The following is a 25,757-nucleotide window of genomic DNA, read 5'->3' as shown; positions in this document are numbered from 1 at the left end:
GGGCAGTGTAGACAGCTCCTTCTAGCGCAAGAGCCTCTTCCGCAAAAATGACGGCTCATTAGGTATGCAAATGAGGCTCTACGATATTCCACGCTTAGCCTCATTTGCATACTTCTGGCGCAACAACCCGCCAGTGTAGACATAGCCATGGTGACATCATGATGGCTTAACTATGCTTGAGAGAAGCTTGTCCATCAGCATAGTAATATCTTCAGTAAAAGTGCTACAGTGCAGTTTTAAAGTGGAGACCTGCCCAAAGTACCAATAATGTGTGATTCAGCCAAAGCTACACCCAGCCCCCAGTTTACTACAGTCCACGCTATGCTGTTGTAGATACCATTTCATATTTAGCTAGAAGCCATTCTGTATAACAGAAACCATTTCAGCTTTTTGTCTTTGCACATAGGCCAGAGTGAACTTTCTATCACCCCATGCGCCAGGCCAAGACAGATGTGCTATTGGAATGTGTTAATTTGGCTGGTTCAGAGAGGAGATGTACTTCCTTGGACCTGTCCGCCATCTTGTTGATAAGGCTTTGTTTTTCCTAGTTTAATTGATTATTTCTGTAACTGGATGCCCTGACGTCAGACTGTTTGGCTAAAGGTATAAAGATACTAGGATTTATTGTATTAAGCAGCTTTGCTGGGACCACGTTGGCTCACTTTGCTTTACTGATCAATAAAGCAATCAGTTGTTAGCCGCCTAAACAGAGAGGACCGTGTTTTTGCTTCGACACTGTGGAATTAAACTATTTTGCCCCAGTTAATACATTGGGAAAGGAAATTGGGCCCTTTCCTAGTGTAAATGGAATTCCTTCAGGATTACACCTGTATGTTCAGAATGGCACTCTACTGTAGCACACCTACAATCAGTGATACCCAGGAGGGGGCTTATTGTGATTAGTGATATTACAACAGACACTATAATAGCCTGTGAGACATGGAGGTTGCCTATGAATTATGTGAGCAGCATTTCACAGGGCGTCAGGCACTTCTAATAACCATCCTACAACATTGGCAAACACTGCCAGTTTTACCTCTCTTGGTGCAATGGAATTACTCCCGATTTACACTGGTGCGACAGAGACTGGAATCATTCGTGTAACATTGATCAGGTAGATAGAAGGGACTAGTCTGGGCAGGTGTAACCAGATGGACTACCAACACACATTCCGCTAAGCACTAATTAAAATTAACTACAACTAGGGGGCTGCATGCCCTGCTTGCTATGCTCGTTAACCCCCCCCCCTCTGTGGGGGGAGGTGTCTGACCCACGGGGACGGGGCAGGAATGGGCTGGGAATGCGGGGTCTCAGGGAGCTTGGGAGTGTCAGGCTCAGATGGAGGAGGGGATGTGGTGTGGCTTTGGGGGTGCGGGTGTCAGGCTCAGGTGGCGGAAGGGATGTGGCTCAGTTGGGAGGAGCGGGTGTTCAGGCTTGGGTGATGGAGGGGATGTGGGGCAGCCCAGGAGTTGGGGCGGTCGAGCTCAGATGGCAGAGGGGACATGGAGTGGCCTGGGGGAGGGGTTGGGCTTCAATGGCAGAGGGGACAGGGCACGGCCTGGAGGGGGGGATCAGGCTCAGATGGTGGAGGGGACCCAGCCCCAGCAGCTCCTCCCTGGTGGTGCAGCCCTCTGGGGCATGCAGTGGGAGCTGGCGCTGGAGCAGCCCATGCCTGGAGGGGACGGTGCCGAGGCTGTCACAGCAAGTGGCTGAGGATGAAAGTGGGTGGCAGTGGCATGAGGATGCAGATGACATGGTGATGTCACTGTCATCCTGCAGGAAAGTGTGTGTGTGTGTGTGTGTGTGTGTGAAAGTATGGGGGGGAGGGGCTGAGAAGTATTCTGGTTTGATAGCCAGCACTGTCTGTCACGCGCACAGAGGAAAGCAAGAAGAACTGGATGGCTTGGAGCATTGGCAGGGGCATGCTGATGGAGACTTTCATCTCCAGTTGGCTTGTTTCAATCCAACCCAGGTTTTTAACAAATGAGCAGAAGAGCTGCCATTCTGGAATGAGCAGATGGTTTCTAGTGGATAGTTAACCAACCTCTCTAATGGGCAGACATAATTAGCTATTGGAGACCATCTGCTCAGATGGTGGCACATGGAGACAGACCTGCCGTGTCAGCCTTAGCGGTGGTCTCTTCTGGTCAGTGTTGGCAGGGTAGATTGCTACTCACAGTTCAGTGGGACTGAGATTTGAGGCTTAGTTTTCTTAGTTTCCAAAAAGGGGAGGTGCCTGGTTTTTAGATTGGGTCTGTCTCTACTGGGTTTCACTCGCCAGGTCTGTCAATGCTGCATCATTCAGCAGCATTGAAATTCATTAAATGTGTCTAAGAAGGGGGAAAAAATGAACAGGAAATCTGGCCAGACAAGAAGCTGATGTTTGAAGATGGCTCAGAGTGACTCTTCTCCGCACTTGTTCAGAACAATGTCATTGTTAATGCAGTGAGATGAGACACATTTAATGAAGGTATAACAGTCTGGGGTGGAGACATAGACAGGGTAATGAATTGCTGTTGCGGTTATGGGATGTAGAAGCTAAAGGCGAGCACCATTATCCCTACTGCACACCAAGAAGAAGGACATTTCCACAAACTACACATGCAGCAGACCTGCAGCTGTTTTCTCAGGACTGTCCAGGCTTGTGTGAATACATGCGGGAATCAGTGAGCAGTGTAGCCAAGGAATAATATGTCTGTGCACAAGAAGCCAGATTCTAGCCTCTGTTCCAGCTGCCTTGTGGGGGCTGTGGCTAATTTGGCTATCAGGGGTATCCTGGGGCAGCACTGAGCAGGCACAGTGGCGCAAACCAGGGATTAGAATCCTAGAGCTGTAAGAGACCTCAGGAGTCATTGAGTCCAGCCCCCTGCCCAAAGCAGGACCAACCCCAAATAAATCATCTCAGCCAGGGCTTTGTCAAGCCAGGATTTTTAAAACCTCTAGGGATGGAGATTCCACCACCTCCCCAGGGAACCCATCCCAGTGCTTCTCCACCCTCCTAGGGAAAGAGTTTTTCCTACTATACAACCTAGACCTCCCCCTCTACAACTTGAGACCATTGCTCCTCATTCGGTCATCTGTCACCACTAAGAACAGCCTCACTCTGTCCTCTTATGGTTGATGGACTGCTTGGCGGAGATGGAGTTCACCTTTCCAGGAGCGGGAAGGCCTTGTTTGGACACAGACTGGCTAACCTTGTGAGGAGGGCTTTAAACTAGGTTTGTCGGGGGCAGGTGAGCAAAGCCCACAGGTAAGTGCTGAATGTGCGGGACTGGGAGATGGGTTGGAAATGGGGGGGACTACGGCCTATAATGGCAAGGAGAAAGGAGGGTCAGGGCACAACAGGGAGGCAAGATCAAATCAGTATCTTAGATGCCTATATACAAATGCGAGAAGTATGGGTAATAAGCAGGAAGAACTGGAATTGCTAACCAATAAATACAACTATGATATCATTGGTATTACAGAAACCTGGTGGGATGGGACACATGATTGGAATGTTGGTATGGAAGGGTACGGCTTGCTCAGGAAGGACAGACAGGGAAAAAAGGGAGGAGGGGTTGCCTTGTATATTAAAAATGTACACACTTGGACTGAAGTGGAGATGAACGTAGGAGATAGCTGTGTAGAGAGTCTCTGGGTTAAGCTAAAAGGGGTAAAAAACGAGGGTGATATCATGCTAGGAGTCTACTACAGGCCACCTAGCCAGGTGGAAGAGGTGGATGAGGCCTTTTTTAAACAATTAACAAAACTATCCAAAGCCCAAGATTTGGTGGTGATGGGGGACTTCAACTATCCAGACATATGTTGGGAAACTAACACAGCGAGGCACAGGCTATCCAATAAGTTTCTGGACTGCATTGGAGACAACTTTCTGTTTCAGAAGGTTGAAAAAGCTACCAGAGGAGAAGCTGTTCTGGATTTGGTTTTAACAAATAGGGAGGAACTAGTTGAGAACTTGAAAGTGGAAGACAGTATAGGGGACAGTGATCACGAAATAATAGAGTTCATGATCTTAAGGAAAGGCAGAAGGGAGACCAGCACAATTGAGGTTATGGATTTCAGGAAGGCAGATTTTGATAAGCTCAGAGAACTTGTAGGTAAGGTCCCATGGGAAGCAAGACTGAAGGGAAAAACAACTGAGGAGAGTTGGAAGTATTTCAAAGGGACGTTGTTAAGGGCCCAAAAGCAAACAATTCCGCTGTGTAGGAAAGATAGAAAATATGGCAAAAGACCAGCTTGGCTTAACAAGGAGATCTTGCATGATCTCAAAATAAAAAAGGAGTCTCATAAAAAATGGAAACTAGGACAACTAACAAAGGATGAATATAGGCAAGCAACACGGGAATGCAGGGGCAAGATTAGAAAGGCAAAGGCACAAAATGAGATCAAACTAGCTACAGGCATAAAGGGAAACAAGAAGACCTTTTATAAATACATTAAAAGCAAGAGGAAGACCAAGGACAGGGTAGGCCCACTGCTTAGCGAGGAGGGAGAAGCAGTAACAGGGAACTTGGAAATGGCGGAGATGCTCAATGACTTCTTTGTTTCGGTCTTCACCGAGAAGTCTGGAGGTGTGCCTAACGCAGTGAATACAAGCAGAGAGAGGGTAAGTTTAGAAGATAGGATACACAAAGAACAAGTTAAAAATCACTTAGGAAAGTTAGATGTCAGCAAGTCACCAGGTCCTGATGAAATGCATCCCAGGATACTCAAGGAGCTGATAGAGGAGGTATCTGAGCCTTTAGCTATGATCTTTGAAAAATCATGGCAGACAGGGGAGATTCCAGAAGACTGGAAAAGGGCAAATATTGTGCCCATCTATAAAAAGGGGAATAAGAACAACCCAGGAAATTATAGACCGGTCAGTTTAACGTCTGTCCCAGGGAAGATAATGGAGCAGGTAATTAAGGAAATCGTATGCAAACACTTGGAAAGTAATAAAGTGATAGGGAATAGCCAGCATGGGTTTGTGAAGAACAAGTCATGCCAAACTAATCTGATAGCTTTCTTTGATAAGATAACGAGCCTTGTGGATAAGGGAGAAGCGGTGGATGTCATATACCTAGACTTTAGTAAGGCATTTGATACGGTCTCGCATGATATTCTTATTGATAAACTAGGCAAATATAACTTAGATAGGGCCACGATAAGGTGGGTGCATAATTGGCTGGATAACCGTAGTCAGAGAGTTGTTGTTAATGGTTCTAAATCCTGCTGGAAAGGGATAGCAAGTGGAGTTCCTCAAGGGTCTGTTTTGGGACCCGTACTATTCAATATCTTCATCAATGATGTAGATATTGGGATAGAGAGTACTCTTATTAAGTTTGCAGATGATACCAAACTGGGTGGGGTTGCGACTTCTTTGGAGGATAGGGACATAATTCAAAATGACCTTAGCAAGTTAGAGAAATGGTCAGAGGTAAACAGGATGAGGTTTAATAAAGAGAAATGCAAAGTGCTCCACTTAGGAAGGAACAATCAGTTCCATACATACAAGATGGGAAGCGACTGTCTAGGAAGGAGCATGGCGGAAAGGGATCTAGGGGTCATAGTGGACCACAAGTTGAATATGAGTCAACAGTGTGATGCTGTTGCAAAAAAAGCAAATATGATTCTAGGTTGTATCAACAGGTGTGTTGTAAGCAAAACTCGTGAAGTCATTCTGCCGCTCTACTCTGCACTAGTTAGGCCTCAGCTGGAGTACTGTGTCCAGTTCTGGGCGCCACATTTCAAGAAAGATGTGGAGAAATTGGAAAGGGTGCAGAGAAGAGCGACAAGAATGATTAAAGGTCTAGAGAACATGACCTATGAAGCCAGGCTTCATGAACTGGGCTTGTTTAGTTTGGAAAAAAGAAGATTAAGGGGGGACATGATAGCGGTTTTCAAATATCTAAAAGGGTGTCACAAGGAGGAAGGCGAAAATTTGTTCCTCTTGGTTTCTGAGGACAGGACAAGGAGTAATGGGCTTAAAGTGCAGCAGGGGAGGTTTAGATTGGACATTAGGAAAAAATTCCTAACTGTCAGGGTGGTCAAATATTGGAATAAATTGCCAAGGGAGGTGGTGGAATCTCCCTCTCTGGAGATATTTAAGAACAGGTTAGATAGACATCTGTCAGGGATGGTGTAGACGGAGCTTGATCCTGCCTTGAGGGCGGGGGGCTGGACTCGATGACCTCTCGAGGTCCCTTCCAGTCCTATTATTCTATGATTCTATGATTCTATGGATTTCCATTCCAAATGGCTCAATGTAGTGCCTTGCATTGATCTGAGGAAGTGGGTCTGGCCCACGAAAGCTCATCACCTAATACACCATCTTGTTAGTCTTTAAAGTGCTACATAGTCCTGTATTTTTACACCAGACTAACACGGCTAGATTTCTATCTCTATCCTCTTTGGAACCCTCCTTCAGGTAATGAAAGGCTGCTATCAAATCCTCCCTCACTCTTCTTTTCTGCAGACTAAACAAGCCCAAATCCCTCAGACTCTCCTCATCAGTCATGTGCTCCAGCCCCCTAATCATTTTGGTTGACCACTGCTGGACTTTCTCCAATGCATGCACATCCTTTCTGTAGTGGGGGGCCTAGAATTGGACACAATACTCCAGATGTGGCCTCACCAATGCCGAATAGAGGGGAATAATCACTTCTCTAGATCTGCTGGCAATGCTCCTCCTAATGCAGCCTAATATGCCATTAGCCTTCTTGGCTACAAGGGCGCAATGTTGACTCATATCCAGCTTCTCATCCACTGTAACCCCCAGGTCCTTTTCTTCTGAACTCTGCTTAGCCAGTTGATCCTTAGCCTATAAGGCTATGTCTAGAGAGCAGGGCTATTTCAGGGTACCAGAAGTATCTCAAAATAGCAATTCCACGTCTTTAAATATGCCCATTATTTCAAAATACAATTTGGAAAAAACAGGTATGCTATTCTGGTGTTCCTGTAACCCTTGTTCCATGATGGTTAAGGGACTTGTTGCAATAGTGCTTTATTTTGAAATAACCTCAAAATAAACTATGCAATTTGCATAGCGTAAATTGTGTAGTTTATTTTGAGGTAAAGGTGCTGTACAGATGCACCCTAACAGTGCTTGGGATTCTTCCATCCTAAGTGCAGAATCCTGCACTTGTCCTTGTTGAACCTCATCAGCTTTCTTTTGGCCCAATCCTCCAATCTGTCTAGGTCACTTTGGACCCTATCCCTCCCCTCCAACGTATCTACCTCTTCCCCTAACTTAGTGTCATTTGTGAACTTGCTAAGGCTGCAATCCATCCCCTTATCCAGGTCATTCATAAAGATGGTGAACAAAACTGGCCCTAGGATCAACCCTTGGGGCACTCCACTTGAAACTGACCGCCAACCAAACATTGAGCTGTTGATGGCTACCCGTTGAGCCCAACAATCTAGCCAGCTTTCCAGCCACAGTTCATTTATCCAATCCATATTTCCTTAACTCGATAGCAAGAATATTGTGGAAGACTGTTTCAAACGCTTTGCTAAAGTTAAGATATGTCACATCCACCACCTTCCCCATGTCCACAGAGTTAGTTACCTCATCATAGAAGACAAGCAGGTTGGCCAGGCAGGACTTGCCCTTGGGGGAGCCAGCAGACCAGGGAGACGCCAAGCAAAGCGGCGGAGGACCCGGGCCAGACCCGCGGCGCTTCCAGCTGATCTGGAAGCGCCGCGGGCCCGGCCCGGGTCCTCCGTGGCTTTGCTCAGCGTCTCCCTGGTCTGCCGGGGGGGGGGGGGGGATGCAGCTAGTGCCCCCCCCAGCAGACCAGGGAGACGTGGAGCAAAGCCCGGGGCCTGTGGTAGAGCAGGTGGGGTGCTGCCGGTTGGTCCCGCAGCACCGCTCCTCGGCGCTACTGGACCAACCCGGCAGCACCCCAGCTGCTTTGCCCCAGGAGTCCTGATTCAGCCGCTGCTGATCAGTTTCAGCAGTGGCTGAATCAGGACGCCTGGGGCAGAGCAGCTGGGGTGCTGCTAGGTTGGTCCAGTAGCGCCGAGGAGCGGCTGCGCTACTGGACCAACCCAGCAGCACCCGAGCTGCTCTGCCCCAGGCGTCCCCAAGTTAGCCGCTGCTGAAACTGACCAGCGGCTCACTACAGGAAGCCTGAGGCAGAATTGCTTTGCCCCGGGCTTCCTGGAATCAGCTGCTGATCAGTTTCAGCAGCAGCTGACTTGGGGACGCCTGGGGTTCTTAAGCTGAATCTGTATGTAAGTCAGAACTGGCGTCCAGATTCAGCCGCTGCTGAAACTGATCAGTTTCAACAGCGGCTGAATCTGGACGCCAGTTCCGACTTACATACAGATTCAACTTAAGAACAAACCTACAGTCCCTATCTTGTACGTAACCCGGGGACTGCCAGTATTGTTTTGTGCAAAAAAGCCCCGATGGCGAAAATGGCGAAAGTGCTTTTGTGGAAAAGCGTCTGTGCCAATCTAGACGCTCTTTTCCGCAAATGCTTTTAACGGAAAACTTTTCCATTAAAAGCATTTACGGAAAATCATGCCAGTCTAAACGTAGCCAAGATGTCCTGTTTGTCTGCACACTGTCCCTTTATCCAGCAATCAGCCACGAGGTTTTAGAGTATTATAACAAGTTTCTTCAGTGTCTTATTTTGGACTCTGCCCCTCTCCAGCCAGGTGCAACGGTGGCTGTGGGAAGCCATGTCCTGCAGGTCCTGCCACTGGGAGAACAGAGGCAGCCTTGATTCCATGGGGCACCAGCCTCTCTAGGGCAGCTGGGTCACACCAGGAGCACTACTGCCAAGTGCTAGCACCAGCCAGGCTGATAAAAGTGGGGCCCAGTCTGTGGTAGACCATAGAGTGTTTCTCTATCAGTATCTACCAACTTACGTTATATTAATATAACACGTATTATAATATATAATACATTAATACAATGTGAGTTGGCAGATACTGATACAGATACACTCCAGGAAGCTGCTGGGGGACGGGACGGGACGATTAGTTCTCAAGGGTGCTGGAAGGTGTAATCAGCCATCCCACAGAAGAGGAGGTTGATTATACTGCTCTGTAAACTGGCATTCATCTGATTTGGAGACAATTTTTGGCACCCGTGGAAAAGCCTGTATGCCAGGGGTGGGGAACTTTTTTTGGTCAGGGGCTGCTGAGCCACAGAAAAATCAGTCGGGGGACTGCACACAAGTGAGAAGCAAAAAACCCTCCCTCGCTGCCATGGCCCCTCACGGAGGAGCAGACACTCTCCATATTCCACCAGAGCCGAGTGGGGCCCAGGTTAGTAGATTTTTGTGTGTTCCAGCCCCCCAGAGTGACGGGGGAGGGGAGCCTGGAAAGAGCCAGTTCCAGCTTCCCAATGCTGGCAAGGGAGCCCTGACCCTCAGGTGCTGGATGGAGGCAAGGGGAGAACTGCGCCTGGTTCACAGGGCTGGGGTTCCCCACCCCTGCTCTATGCCACCCAGATCACTCTGCCATGGGCAAACTTAACTCAGGGGGTTTGTCTTTCATCAGCTCTTCCTCTGCCTTTTCTCACCTCAGCCGCTCACGCTGGCTGTGTCTAGACTGGCAAGTTTGTCTGCAAAAGCAGCTGCTTTTGTGGAAAAACTTGCCAGCTGTCTACACTGGCCGCTTGAATTTCTGCAAGAACACTGACGATCTCATGTAAGAATCAGGGCTTCTTGCGCAAATACTATGCTGCTCAGATTCGGGCAACAATCCTTTTGCGCAAAAGCTTCTGTGCAAAAGGGCCAGTGTAGACAGCTCCGATTTGTTTTGCGCAAAAAGTGCTTTTGTGGAAAAGCATCCGCGCCAATCTAGACTCTCTTTTCCATTAAAAGCATTTGCGGAAAATCATGCCAGTCTAGACGTAGCCGCTGTGTTCAACATCTCCTGTAAGCACTCACCCCATCATCTGCAGCAGTGCAGTGCGGAGGGGCAGAGGAAGGCACTGTAGGGAGAACCGAAGCCACTTCTCCAGCTATCTGAGGGAGGACTGCAGGGGATGGATTAGCAAGAGAAGGACAAGAGGAGCTATTTCCCTGGGGGCATTAACCCTGACTCTGTTACGTGTATTTAATTCATTTCAGCCTTGTTACCATGAATGTATTTTAGAGGTAAACAGTGATACACAGCAGGGTGTGCTTAGGTCACTCAATGCCCACACCCAAAAGGTGAGTGATGATATGCCGGTGCACCTCCTGGGTTAAATACCCAATTACCTGTGAAGCTCTAGGCCTGAGTGATAGTGCCCTTCTCACGTCTAAGAGGGGTGATGGGATGCCCACAAAGCCCAAACAAATAAAATAGGCTAATTAACCGTACAGGCTGCACTAGAGGAAAGCCAGGGCTTAATGGCTGATGAAACCCATCTGGAGGAGGAATGGGTGCTAGGGGAGAAGGTATTTGGCAAGGTGTTCTGTAGTCACTCCCTAGAGAGGAATGAAGTTACTTAGGGAGGCAAGGAATTCTAGGGGAGAATAAGCTATGGTACCCTGCCTTGGATTACAGACTCTGGCAGGAAGCTGAGAGGGGTAAAGTAGTCACAGGAGGTAGATGAAGCTCCAGGAGTAAAGCCAGAAGTTGGCTGGAAGATAGAGGAGAGCACTTAGGGGCAAACCAATCGGGTCAGAGCTTGAGCAGATTGTGGTTGCTGGTAATAGGGTCTCTGGGATGAAACCTTCGAGTAGTGAATGGGCCCAAGTTCTACTGCTGGCCCCTGGGAAAGTGTCCCAGACTTTAACATGGATCAGAAGACTGTCTGACTATGTCTACATTGCACTTTCTTGCAGAAGAGCAATGGCAAAATCCCAGGCAGTATAGACTGCTTCTTCTTGCACAAAAGCCCCTTGTGCAAAAATGGTGTCTTATTAAGTATGCAAATGAGGTGGTGATATTCATCATCATGCCTCATTTGCATATGTTCTTGTGCAAGAAAGCGCAATGTAGACATAGCCTCTGAAACCGCTGTCAGGCTATGTCTACACTGGCGCGATCTTGTGCCAGAAATATGCAAATGAAGCTAAGTGTGGCATATTGCTGAGCCTCATTTGCATATATAATGAGCCGCCATTTTTGCGGAAGAGGCTCTTGCACCAGAAGGAGCATCTACACGGCCCCTTCTTGTGCAAGAAAAACCCCTCTTGCACAATGCCGTTACGCTGATTATTTTCAGGAATAACTGCATTGTGCAAGAGGGTTTTTCTTGTGCAAGAAGGGGCACTGTAGATGCTCCTTCTGGCACAAGAGCCTCTTCCACAAAAATGGCAGCTCATTAGATATGCAAATGAGGCATGATATGCTGGAAAGGGGGTGCTGCTTGAAGTGGTTTCCATCATATACAGGGTTTACGGTTTGGTTCAAAGACTTTCATCACCTCTACTAAGCAAATTGTTCCAACACCATTGCTAGGCTGTGTTAGCCTTGGAGACAGAAGGACCAGCATGCCCAGCAGCCCTGCTAGCGAAAGCTCTTTATACTCAGTAAGCCCACGCCCTAGAAGAGAGATCTCAGGAGCATGTGAAATATTTACAACAAACTCTGAAACCACTTTTTGCCTGCAGAATGCCTTTCGCCTGAAATGTCACACAACCTCACATTTTTCAAGGGAGCAAACATGCAACACAAATAAGCAGAAAATTTTGTAAAATTATTCCTGTACTTTCTATGAATCAGTGGGTCTGATCTTACAGCCTTTATTCACGTAAGGGTTGTAGGCTAAAAACATAACCAAAGACACAGTTTAAGGATGGTGCAGTATTATTGTAGCCTTGTTGGTCTCAGGATGCTACAGAGACAAGATGGGTGAATGAGGGGTGAGCTTTTCTTGGTCCAACAGCTCTTTGGGTCAGTTTAAGAAATGCATCCATAGGGTTCAGCGTGAAACTGCTGCTTGCATAGACAGTGTTTCAGTGAATGACTTAAGACCCTTATTGCCATAATGCCATCGTGCCAATTGAGATGCCAGCCAAAGTTTGTCTTTGCCCTTAATTTTTTTTAAAAGAAATATGATTTTGCAAATATGATTTAAGTAATTAAGAGGGATAACACATTTTGTTCTGGTTTGTGATTGAATTTCAGATATTTATTTTCATGACTCAATCATGTCATGTTTGCAAAATCCCAACATCTTCCTCATTCCTGCAGATATGGAATGATTGGCCAGTTGGAATACTCAAATGGCTGGCCATTCTGAACTGTGTAATTCTGGGGGGAAGCCTCATGTTCTCTCTATTCTGGGACTATTCCATTTTACAGAGTTGTTGGCTCGAGTCCCATGACTTGAACTCGAGTCCGACTTAAATCGCTTAGGTGACTCGACTTGAGGCTCGACTTGGGTTCATTGTTTGTGACTTGAGACTTGCTAATTTTGTTAAATCGACTTGGTGAAAAAATTGTCCAAAAATGCCGATATTGATGGCTTGTTCAAAAGTGACTTGACATTTTTAAAATTAAGACTTGAGACTTAACTTGGGACTTGACTCAGAAGTGACTTTAGGGACTCAAGACTTGACTTGAGACTTGAACTATAGTGACTTGAGACTCAACTTGGACTTGACAATGACGACATGAAGACAATACTGCCATTTTAATTACTGGAATGCTTTAATTTAAAGGCGTTACGTACTTATGCTGCATTCTACCCTTTAATATGTATGAATTTGGTTGAGGGAGAGAGTGGCATATGACTTAGCTGAATGACATGTAAAAAACATATCTAGAGAGTCCTCTGCAACACACAAAAAGAGGCTCAAAATAATTCTGCCAAAGTCTGTTTGCTTTTCACTTCCTTAACTGGCTCACTCCAACTGGTTGCATGGTAATGTATCCAGCATTAGATGATACATGATAAAGATGATAATTCTGGGGCAAACCATTCACTGTGGCACCTTGGTCTGGACAGATGAGCAGTCAGAATGTCCAGCATCCAAACTGCTTTGCAGTCCTCTGGGCGGGCTCAGGCAAGAGGCCAGATGGACAGTGGGGTCTAATGGCATGTTGACAAAGCACCGTTATTTCAGAATAATTGACATTATTTCAAAATAAAAAAGTGCATCTAGCCAGCTAGCCATTATTTGAAAATAATGTTGAGCTGGAGGACTTCTTACTCTGACTCCTGTAACCCTCATTTCATGAGGAGTGTGGGAAGTTGAAGGAAGAGTGTTCTTCCTTCGACTTCCTGCTGAGCAGACTGTGCCAGAAGCCGAATTAAGCTATTTAGACTTCAGTATCTTAATTCAACTTTTGCCTTGCTGTGTAGACGTGCCCTAATAGGGTAGGCTGGATCAGCAGTTGGGGAAATATGCCTTCTAGAGCCAGCTCTACTACTGACGTATTGTGTGACTTTGGTCAGTTCTTGGTGCTTCAGTTTCCTCACCTGTAAAATGGAAGTAATCATCTTTATCTCACTGGGGGTGATATTGATTAAAGATTGTACAGGGCAGTAAACAGGCACAGTAAAGTTCTCTCTATACATATATCAGTGAGATCTGTTTATATATGAAACCTAATGTGGGGGACAGATTATCCAACATGTCCCAACTTCTGGGGTTCTTACACCTTACATCGGGTACTGCTACTGTAGAAGCCAAATACTAGTCTAGATGGAGCACATATCTGATTCAGTCCTCCTCTCAGAGACATGAATCTCTTCTGATCAGGCAGTATGTTTGTCATAGATATTACTTCTGTTACAAAAGCATGAACTTTCAGGGGCTTTTCATTATGAAAATCATTGGTCTTTGTCATCCCTGGCAGGACTCCATCATGGATTTTAAACTTATAGACTGCTACATTGTCTAATGTGGTCTGGTTTTTTTAAGGGTTTAAATTGTTTGGTAAACATTACGGGGCCTGTATTTATATGTATGGCAAAGGATATTTATTTGATTTTTCTCATAATTTTCCACACCAAACAACTTATTATCCATTTAACTATTGTCACCTTTTGTCATTTTCTGTTCTGACATCCAACCAGCTGCAGACAAAGCAAACCCCAGAGAACAGGTTGGTCTGAAGACCCCATGCTTTGGAAGAAAGGGCCATACTCTCAGAAGGTAATTCATGCCCTAGTCTTGATTTCAGAGGGACTACTCCCGGTAGTAAAGTTAGGTTGTATATAAGCTTGACTGTGATATAATAGGGTTGCCTGCCATAGCTGGGGACTGGTCTTGATGACCTAGAAGGGCCCTCTGCTTCTATCTGTGTAAGAGTTTGCAGAACTGTCACCTCTAAACTAATTAACATTTCAGAAGTAGATCCATGGGTAGACTTTGATAATGAGCTTATACGGAAGGAGAAAAAACATTGCAATACTACTACACTGTGTATTGTTCCATTAGTTATTGGTGGAGTTCTGCATTTTGGTGCTTCGTAAGTTCACAAGGTATCTCAATATTTGTGTGTTTCTTTGACAGCATAGGACTATTCAGTGTTACTCCCACAAGAGCTGTCCATAAATCTCCCATCAGTACTCAGACACACCACCTCAAGGCACCATATAGCGTGTCAAGTATTCCCCACCTCGGTGTTGCAAGATCACTTCTTTTGTCTTTTGCTTCCTGACTGGCAGGTTGAGCTTTCCAAGTTGTAGCACATACCTGTATATTCAGGGAAGCAGATGGTCAGAGGTGATTTCTTGATCTTTTCAGCAAATAGGTCTTTCTTGTTGAGGAAGAGAATGATGGAGGTATCGATGAAGAATTTGTTGTTACAGATGGAGTCGAAGAGCATGAGAGACTCGTGCATGCGGTTCTACAGCAGGAAGCAGATCAGAAAGGAAAAGAGAGAGGCAGAGAAAAGAGAGAGAAAAGTTAGATTTAGGAAAGAAGAATGTTTACCAAAGCAAACTCTAGGAAATGGTTAGAAAGCACAGTTTCTAAAACAGGACATTCATAATACAAGACAGTTACAAAAGACAAGGAGACAGTTTGATTCTCGTCAGATCAGATCCACTTGCAGTTGGGTCAATCAAACCTAGTCCAGTTCATGGCAACACAGCCTCCTGTGATGACATCTATACTTGTCATTTTTCATTGGCCCAAGTCTGCTTCTAGCAGTGACCAATATTCGAAGCTTCAAAGAAAAGTGAAAAGCCCTCATAATGTACCTGGCTATTTTTGTAGTGCAGAACATGGGGTTGGGGCAAATACTCCCTGAGTCTTTTAGTTATCAATGTCATCTTAATCTGCAGCGTTACAAATTGTTATATTGGTCTTAAAGTTATCTATCTTGCTTTCAAATTGAGGAAAATCAGGAAATGGTCCAGACTGGGGAATAAAGCTGGGGTCCAGCTTTGGTCCAGACTGGGGAATAAAGCTCTCTCATCCCCATGATTTCAACCTGTTTATTGAAATCAAAACAAAGTTCTTCTTTGGATACCCAATCCCCACATTGCATGGCCTGTTACTTCTGCTGCTTGGAATGGCGTAGCCCTTGCCTCTTACATGAAACAGAGAAAACTGGAGCTTCCATGTATGGTGGTGCATTTTGCCAGCCACCACTATGCAGTGGTGAGGAGAGCTGGACTGGGAAATATTCCCTTCATGTAGTAAACATTTGCAAAACTTTTCTATTTTTCTCCCATCTTAAATGAGGACAAAATGTCAAAATCTGAAAAATTTGTTAACTGAAATTACTCTTTTTGGATAGGGATTAACTAGACATTTTTGATTATTTTTGAAATGTTTCATTTTGACTTTGACTTTTCCCCTCTTTTTAATCACTTTTGTGCAGTATGACTCGCTTCCTTTTTTAAAATGAAAAGTTTTGAACCAGAATTTTTTTCCATTTAGAATTGCTGAAACAACATTCCAACAACTTGGACACTTGACATTTTTTAAGATGGAAAATTTGTCTAACCCCATCCTGTTTCCTGATCAATCTGTCAAAGAATTTACAGTGGGCTCTATTGGTGACTCCCCGATTACCCATCACAGCGGAGCAACAGCTGCTTTGGCATTCCTTCTGCAGGGCAGAATCCTTTTTTGGTTGCACAGGGAGAAAAGGGTGCAGTAGCAAATCTCATTAATATGGGAATGCCAGGTTAGGGACAGCTCAGACTCCAGCATGGAGGGGAAATTGTAGCATGTATTGAACTACCCCTGTGCTACCACAGTGTACATAGTACCTATGGATCCGTCAATAGCATCAGATGCATATTAGTCCTTCATAACCACTATGGGTGATATTCATACTAAATAAACAGGGCTGTACTCTTAGTTTTGAAAGGAGCAGAGTTTGTTGTGTCAGTGCTATTCTATGCCCTCATCTGCAGTCCATCTCTGAAAATCCCCTAATAATAGCTGTCTTTGCAGGCTCTGCTAAGAGTTCTGGCACTAAAGGATTCATTATTATGAAGATGTAAAATGAACCAAACTTCTGTTCATTGGCCAGTGTCACAGCCCCTAATATCACTATGCTGTTTGTTACTTGAGACACTGAAAAGCTTTTTTGTGTCAGAACTTTGAGTAAGAGCTTGTCTATGTGAACAATTAGGTCATGGCAAGCTGGGGTGTGAATCTACGCCATGAGACTATGCCCTTGGCTTGCCTGCTAACAGTTCATTAGTGAACTTTGAGCTACTTCTGCTAACAAAGTGTTAACATGTTAGCGGGGTGCACACGAACAGGTGTACCACGGCAGGCTAGTTTAGAGTACATTCACACCCAGCTTGCCATAGTCTTTTGCTTGTGTAGATAAGCCCTAGGGGATATTTTTAGTGAATCTCTTTGTTGTGTATGCTACGCCTAACGCTGCGTTTAGTGGTTTTTCTGCAGTTTCTTAATTAAATGTATTTCTTGTAATCTGGTGAGGGTCACATGAGGCCTGTGTTTTTTTGGCTTTTGTTTTAGATGATGCTATAGGGCATGTCACCAGAAAGGGAAGAAAAGAGAAAGTCCAGACGAAGTTGAGCTAGTGTGAATTAGCTTCCAGAAGTCATAGCAAATCAAAACCAGAGTATTTTCATTCTTTCAACTGCTTCAGTTGCATTCCATCACACTAAATGGCTTGAGGTGTTTTATATGAACAATTATATGCAGAAGTCATTAGAAGCATGGACTGATGGGACTAGAGCAAAGACAAGACTATATGACACCACAGGATTTTTCTCAACAAAAACCTTTTTTTCTCTGCATAAGTTTACCTTAAAAACAAACAAACAAACAACAAATATCCTTTGCTAGCTTTCTTCTGAACACCATGGATCAGATTTTAGACACCAATCATCATTTTTGTGTCCATGATTTGCCAGTGTAGATTCCTCTTGTGGTTTTGTCAGTATGATAATCCAAGTACTAAACCAGGGCCCCTGTCCAGGCTAAGATGAAACATCGTCCTTTGGCAAGGTCATGCACTGCAGTGGTTACATTTGCCCAACAGTAATTCTATTAGTTTGTGGCATAGTCTCCCAAGAGACATTCCTACTCCCTAAGTAATTTAAAACAAAACTAGACACCACGCTATTAAATGCGCCAGATGGAACAAACAAGCATTGGAAGGAGATGACTTACAGAGAACTAGATATCACTGAGGTAAGAAAACCAAGATTTATCCTTTTAAGATTTTAGGAGAGAAGAACAATGAGGCTGACACACACACAACAGAGAGGTTGATTCTCAGACCAGTATATGTGTCATGGGAGTTGTGAGAGTAATTTATGAATTCAATGGAGTTAGAAAAATAACCTTGTGAATCTCAGCCCTAGAGCTCTGTAACCTGTTCCCTAGGTTGATCAGTAAGAATCCCACACTTGCCAATTTCAGCCCACAAAACAATATTCGCTCTTCAGTAATACATTTGCCAAAGAAAGAGAACAAGAACAGTAGCATGCTTAAAGAAGGAACCATTATTATTCCAGAAATTATGATGGAGAATTGACTGTCCTTTCTGGTAGATCCAATTGTTTTCTATAACCGCCGTATCATAGCTAGTTACCACTGAGACTGTGCTCTAGAAAAGATGGATGGAGATAATGATAGATATTTCTGCTTTGGCAGAAAGAGAGTGGGCTTTTTTTATATCTAACTTCTGTGATTCTACAACATGTACAGAGCTGTTGCATGAAGGAGATATGGAGTCTTTCAAAATGCACCCAAACTAGGTTAAAAATTCACAAATTGCATCAGAAAAAGAGCTGTGGCCAAAGGAAATCAGTAGAAAGGGAATCAATGCATGAAGAATATCAACAAGAGAAAAACCAGAGCTCAAAGACCCTATGTACACTGGAGTCCAATAATATGCTATTGCCATTTTCCTGGCATCAATTAATATCAGACAGTGCTTTGAAGATTTAAATTAGCATACAAGTAAACATTGCAGCGACAGTAATCATTGCAGTATTGTGCATTTTACTTCTATTCCCACCTGAAAGAGAGCTGCCAGAATTATCTGAAGGTAGCAGATGACATTATGAATTGAAATAGCTACGGTGTTAGATTTTTTTTTATTTAAAAAAAGCTTGACAGAGATTTGTTTCAAGTGGAAAGGGGTTGACGCTCAAGGTGGCCTGATTATCCAATTTACCGTCCACATTCTTTCCATTAACAGGCTCTGTTTTGTATGAGGCAAAAATTAAACCACATAGATTAATACATGTCCTTTAGCTACTCCCTGACATCTTAGAAAATTAAACCACAAAGAATTAAAAAAAGTAATTGACTTTACATTATGTTCTGCTCACACCCTTTGGGTTATGTTTGTTTATGCCCTGCATTTCACTGAGCTTAGACCCTGAAATCAGATTGGTTTGCTCCTTAAACATGGCCATGTGTATGCTTGTGTGCTTCTTGTGAAGTATATGAAGAAAGAGTTGCTCAGTAAAAGTGCACAGTGATTCATTATTTCAGCAAATTCTGAACTTACTGATCACAACAGATTTTGAAAAAATGTTCTGTCCCCCTAGGAAACAAAGGATATAGTGGAACACATAGGAGCTTTGCTAAATAGATGAGCAGTGCCTGACTGGCAAACATATTTTATATTTACTGTAATTTCTTTGGGAATATGGGATGTGCTATACAAGTTCCACTCAAGTTTTGAATTCTGCCTCTAGACACTATACCGTGCACAGATCAAAGTAAGATAATAACAGGAATCCCACTAAAACCCCCCATCTTTCATATAACAATACATCTTGGCTACAATACATCTTTTCCCCGAACGGGAGTAGCATAGTATTTGCGCAAAAACACTGACAATCCTACATTAGATCGTCAGTGTTCTTGCGCAAATTCAAGCGGCCAGTGTAGACAGCTGGCAAGTTTTTCCGCAAAACTTGCCAGTCTAGACGCAGCAGTAAAAGTCTTTGTAATAATAATAAAACCTGGCTTTCACAGTGCATGATTCATCAGTAGGTCTTTCAGAACTTTACAAAGAAGGCCAGTATCATTAGCTCCACAAGAGAGACTGAGGCCCAGAGAAGAGAAGTGACTTGTTTAAGGTCACCAAGCAGGCCAATAAGGGCACATCTACACTGCAGGGCAAAAGTCCCATTAAGCTATGCAAGTTCAGCTATATCAATTGCATCGCTGAAGTCGGAATCGCTTAATTCAGCTTCTGTCACTGTTTGCACAGCAGGAAGTTGAAGGAAGAACACTTTCCCTCCAACTTCCCTTACTCCGCATGAAATGAGGGTTATAGGACTAGGAGAAAGAAGTCCTCCAGCTCGACATTATTTCAATATAATGGCTTGCAGTGTAGATGAGTACTATGTTATTTAGAAATAACATCAGTTATTCCAAAATAACACTGCTATGTAGTTATAGCCTAACAGTGCTGGGATTAGAACGCCATGCTTCCAAGTCCCAATAAAGTGCTGTATCCACTAGGCCACACTGCTTCTGTCTATGTCACTGTAGGGCAACCGGCTAGTCAGTACCATAATATATAAATATATGCAGGGCAAAAAGTCACTGCTATTAATAATGCTGATCCTTTGTTACATATTTTGACAGACTCTGCTGCTCATTATTGATTCTCAATTACTTCAAGTCAAACCTCACCTCAATTTAATTGGTTTCCTTAGGGTTCCATAACAATGTGATTACTCTTGATCACTTTTGGGGCAGTAAAAACATTTATGGGGAATTAAGCTATTGAGTGAAACTGAAATGACAGTAGTTTTTGATAACCTCAGAACTACTTATGCCAATGCCTGGAACTTTATTGCTATTATAAGACATGATTTTTTAAAAAAATTGCTACAGAAACAAAAATGTTTGTTTTCCTTGGGAGGCCTTGAAAATTTCCTCACAGTTCAGGTTTGATCATATTTGTTGCTGTCCTCTGGACGGTCTCCAATTTGTCCAGATCTTTCCTAAAGTGTGGTGTCCAGATCTGGACACAGTATTCTAGCTGAGGCCTCATCATTACTGAGTAGAGCTGCAGAATAAGCTCCCACTTAAAAATCCATTCCAGAATGTTATTTTTGCAAGTGTGCCATATTGCAAGAATGCCACATTGTTGGCGCATATTCAGTTTGTGGTTTATTACTGCTCCCACATCCTTTCATCTATATTACAAAAAGTTATTCCCCATTTTGCAGTGGTGCTTTGTTCCTTCTTAACTGAAGTACTTTGCACTTGTCTTTATTGAATTTCTTTTTATCCAGGCTCCAATTTATCAAGGAGGTGATACATTTTAATCCAGTCCTCCAGAGTGCTTGTGACCCTGCCCAGTTTGGTAGCGTCCATACGTTTTATAAGCATACTCTAAGCACCATTATAGAATTCATTAGTGAAAATATTGACTAGTGTCAGACCCAGAACACCTACAGGTCCCCATTAGATGCACTTTCCCAAGTTTGCCAGTAAACCATTGATAACTACACTTTGTATATGGTTTTCCAACCATTTGTGCACTCACCTTATAGAAATAGCATCTAGACCACATGTCCCCAATTTGTGTTTGAGAATGTCATGGAGGACTGTGCAAAAGCCTTACTAAAATCAAGACATATCACATCTGTTGCTTCCTCCCCATCCACTAGGCCAGTGACCCTACAAGATCAAGATTCATGCCAGTTACAAGATCAAGAACACATATTCCTGTTCATCCAGAAATATAATTTATGCCATCATGTGCCTAAAGTGTCTGTCTGCTATGTACATTGGACAAACGTCTCAGACACTTCGCCAAAGAATCAATTCACACAAAACAGACATAAGACTCTCTCACAGAGAGAAAGCTGTTGCCTGCCATTTCAGCCAGACTGATCATTCCCTTAATGACCTTATAACATGCATAGTGCTTCAAAGAGACTTCAGACTTCAACAAGAAGCTTCAGAATTGTCATTCATGCTTAAATTTGACACTTTGGCCGTGTCTACATTGGCACCCTTTTCTGGAAAAGGGATGCTAATGAGACAAGTCGGAATTGCAAATGCCCCGGGGGATTTAAATATCCCCCGTGGCATTTGCATGAACATGGCTGCCGCTTTTTTCCGGCTCGGGGCTTTGCCGGAGAAAAGCGCCAGTCTAGACGGGATCTTTCGGAAAATAAAGCCTTTTCCGGAAGATCCCTTATTCCTGATTTTAAGAGGAATTTTAAGATTTTCTCTTATTACAGCTGATAGAAAAAGCTTTGGCCTTCACTGAATTTTAACAGGAGCAGCTACTCAGTAGCACTAGAAATGTGGGGTTTTTGCTTTGCTGCATGTAAAGTATTACCCTGCACTTAACTCTGTGCTCTAACAGCTAGTATGTATGGGTTTAAACAAAGACTCTAATTATCTCACCCATTACAAAGATAGTTTCCCCAATTATCACCCCTAATGTCATTACCACACAGAAACTTACCTTTCTCCCTCACCCCCACTCTGTTCTAAAATTTGATTTGTCAATTTCACATGTGCTCATTTTTTTTGATTGTATCAGCATATGGTTGTGCCGATTTTCTTCCACGTATTGATCTGAGGAAGTGGGTCTGGCCCACGAAAGCTCATCACCTAATAAACCATCTTGTTAGTCTTTAAAGTGCTACATAGTTCTGTCTTTTGTTTCATGATTGGATATGAATAGTGTCAATAAGGATAAGGTACAGTTTTTCTATGCTGCAACTGGTGGAAAACATTGTCTTCATCTCTTCTGGACATGATCCATGTTGTAAAAGACCTTTGGTTTAAATTCACAAAACAATGCAAGTATTATTTTCAAAGGAGAGAAATATTCTCCCTACTCTGATTTGCTGAAGATAAAATAAAGTTTGATAGATTCCTCTTCAGTATCCTTGAGACCATTTTATCTCTGTGGCTGCAAATACAAATATCCACCATAGAAGTGTGGATCAGTAAGAGGAACGGGAGAATTCCCACTTAGGTTCACAATTGACTTACTGAAAAAAAACAGAAGTGGCTGAGATGACTAATGACTGCTAACAACTTTTATAATACCAATGCAGACACAATAAACATAGTATTTACTGAGAAACACCCATATTACTTCCTAACCAACAATGATGCTGTTATAGTTAACTGGATTTTCATGCATATGAGTATATCGGATGTTGAGTAGCACCAGAGACAACTTCAGAATTACAAGCTTTGCTCAAAGATGTAAGACAGTGGTCCCCAATTTTTTGGGACTGCCGGGCACCCAGGGACAGGGCCACACATGTGCTGCGCACATGGGGGCGCCATGCATGTGCCACATGCCAGGGTGTGGCACCGTGCATGTACTGTGTGCCCAGGGCGGGGGCAGCGCGCGTGCCGTACACCCGGGGCGGGGGCCGTGCATGTGCCGGGGGCCCGGGGCCCGGGGAGCAAGAATGGCTAGGGCTAGCCCTCGTCACTCGGCGGGCGCACATAAATGCCCCGGCGGGTGCCATGGCACCCACAGGCACCGCATTGGGGACCACTGATTGTAAGATAACCAGAAAACCACACTGAAAATAGAAGACCTAGAACACAAAGGTGATTGCACCACATCCATCGAACTACAGTGCATCAGCTGCCAAATATGCTGCTTTTTAATAATGTTCAGTTTATTTTATGGGATGAATGTGCAGCTTCTTGTCATGAGCCAATCATGACATGAGGCCCAGGGGGATTATGTAGGGGGGGAAAAAAAGTACTTGTGTTGGAATCTCACTTGGATCCGCGAAAGGAATTCTCCAACTTCTTGAATTTTGTTCAGAGGTCTGGTTTTTTGAAGTGCCCCTGGCAATATTTAAGTTAGCCACATTGCCCACTAGCAGAATGCATAAGGACAGAAAACCATGGTGCATACACACAGTGGCTCGGGCTTTGTCTACACATACATTTGTACTGGTTTAATTAAATTAGTTTAATTAAACTGCTGCAAATCCCTTCCTGGTTTGAGAGCCCTATGTTGGTTTAGCTCCAAGCCAACCTGTTCCAAATGAACTTAAGCTAACTCAAGGTTGGATTACTATGAATTGAAATAGTTTAAAAATCACTTCATGACTTAAACTGGTTCAACGGTGTGTGTAATAGTAATCATTATAATACTTACCTGTGCTAGTGCTTTTCATCAGGCACTTAACAAAGGAGGTCAGGGTCATTATCCCCATTTTACAGATGGGGAAACTGAGGCACAGAGCCCCAAAATGATTTGTCTTATGTTACCCAGCAGAAATTAGTTAATTCTGCATTGAGGGACTTAACTTTTGAATATCTTGGAGAGTGTGTGTGTGTGTGTGTGTGTGTGTTCAAATGATCCATGTTAATGCTGCATTAATATAAGTGTGGGGTTTTACATCAAATAAATAGTCTTTCAAACTTTTGGGTCTTTGTACAAGACAGCAGCCAATACCAGGGTCACCCTGTAAATTCCATACACAGCTACCCCAAAGTCTGACAACAGCCAGCCACCCATGTGCTTACGAGTGTACTGTCATGACCATATGGCGTTAAAATATTTTTGTAAGGAAGCCGCCTCCAATCTGAAGCTTCTATGAAATAATTGAAAACAAGAGTGAGTTTACGAGAAAACGATACGATGGACATTATTTTTAAAAAAATACTGTTTGTCAGCAACCTTTTACAGCTCCATATTTCCAAGAGAATAGAGCTATGGTAAACATCTGCAGTAGCTAAGTGATGGCCCCATCAGTGTCCTGGCAGCACCTGTGTATGTGTGTGTGTGTGTGTGTGTGTGTGTGTGCGCGCGTACGCACGTACGTGTAGGGGGTAAAGGTATTGTTAATTCAGCGATTTCTAGGGCTGCAAAGGGAAACACAATAAAACTCTCTCACACTAGAAAAGAGCTGGCACTTTATTAACATTTTGTAACTAATACATTACTGACAACCAATAAATTATTACAAACACTAACAAGCTATTAAACAAATGGACAGTCACTCCCCATACAAAACTGCAGTTAATATAAGTTGGGCCAGTGAACATGCAAGAAAAAAAGATTCAGCAAAGAATCATCAAAAGAAAAATCGTAGCAGACTTCAGTGTTCCTTAAAGAAACAAGAGGAATGAGAGTAATGGGCGGAGGAAAGTTGGAGGACAGTTACGGGCCACAGTTGCCTGTGAATAGAAACAATTGGTGGTGATGTGCATGATTCTAATAAAAGTTATTATTCCTCTATGCACATGGCATGAAAAATGGTTAGGGGGAGGAATGTGGCAGACTTTAACTCGGGGTGATGCTATGAGCAGAGGGAGGTGCACGTGCTAAAGAATCAGGGCTACACTAGGAAATGAACAATCTCTTCAATGTAGCAAATGGCCTGTCTTTAAACATCCTGGCTGTGTCTACACTGGCAAGTTATTCTGGAAAAGCAGCTGCTTTTCCGGAAAAACTTGCCAGCAGTCTACACTGGCCGCTTGAATTTCCGGAAAAGCACTGACGAGCTAATGTAAAATCATCAGTGCTTTTCCGGAAAAACTATGCTGCTCCCGTTCGGGAAAAAGTCTTTTTCCGGAAAACTGTTCTGGAAAAGGGCCAGCGTAGACAGCACAGTAGTGTTTTCCGCAAAAAAGCCCCGATCGCGAAAATGACGATCGGGGCTTTTTTTTGGAAAAGCGCATCTAGATTGGCCACGGACGCTTTTCCGGAAAAGCATCCTGCCAATCTAGATGTGCTTTTCCGAAAATGCTTTTAACGGAAAACTTTTCCGTTAAAAGCATTTCCGGAAAATCATGCCAGTGTAGACGTAGCCCCTGATTTGTTTCCAAGATTGGCATGACAGCAGTGGCTTAAAGGGCCAGATCTACAGGAGAGTTTGGGGGCCACTGCCAAGCTTTGTTTTGTGGGGGTCTGCAAACACCCAGCCATCTGATCCAGTTGTATCACAGCTGCATTGTAGGACTAAATCTGTGACTCTCCCATTACTCTAATTGCCAGGCACAACCTGTGAGAGAAATCAGACCTGCCCTATGAAATGCAGGATCGATGTCATCCTTGCCTCCAGTAATTGGAGTCCTCGCTTCCCTATATTATTGCCATTGACGGTGTGTTGTGGGGGACCGCTGTTGTGCCAGTTTAACGTGTAAAAGAGCCAGGAAGACCAGTGTGCTGCCAGTCTGTCAGTGCAGCCCAGTCAGTGTGGCACTGCAAAGACTGATGAGTCAGGTTATGGGGGCAATAGTGACAGTCTTACTATCATCCCCTGTGGGGAATTGTTGGCACCGTGCCACCTGTTAGCATCAGGCATCACTCCGATTTTGACCATAAACCTACTTCCCAGAGGCACTGTGAGGAAAAAAATATGGCACCTTCCCTGACTACCAGCCTCCTTTTCTCATTTACACGAGATTGAGTGGCTTTGACGTATGAGCCAAGCTATGCATTCATACGATGCA

General features: G+C 44.0%; 1 protein-coding gene across 1 annotated transcript in view; it reads right to left on the bottom strand.

Moving 5' to 3' along the window:
* The window catches only part of GNAO1 (G protein subunit alpha o1), a 357,537-nt gene that overhangs the window by 3,256 nt on the left and 328,524 nt on the right, over positions 1-25,757 (bottom strand). The window contains exon 7 of the mRNA XM_075940404.2: positions 14,583-14,736. Within this exon, the coding sequence (XP_075796519.1) occupies positions 14,583-14,736 (154 nt within the window). The remainder of the gene's footprint in view (positions 1-14,582; positions 14,737-25,757) is intronic.

The sequence above is a fragment of the Pelodiscus sinensis genome, chromosome 12, assembly GCF_052426305.1.
Source record: "Pelodiscus sinensis isolate ZL-2025 chromosome 12, ASM5242630v1, whole genome shotgun sequence".
NCBI lineage: Eukaryota > Metazoa > Chordata > Testudines > Trionychidae > Pelodiscus > Pelodiscus sinensis.
This window is presented reverse-complemented; position numbering and strand designations above follow the sequence as displayed.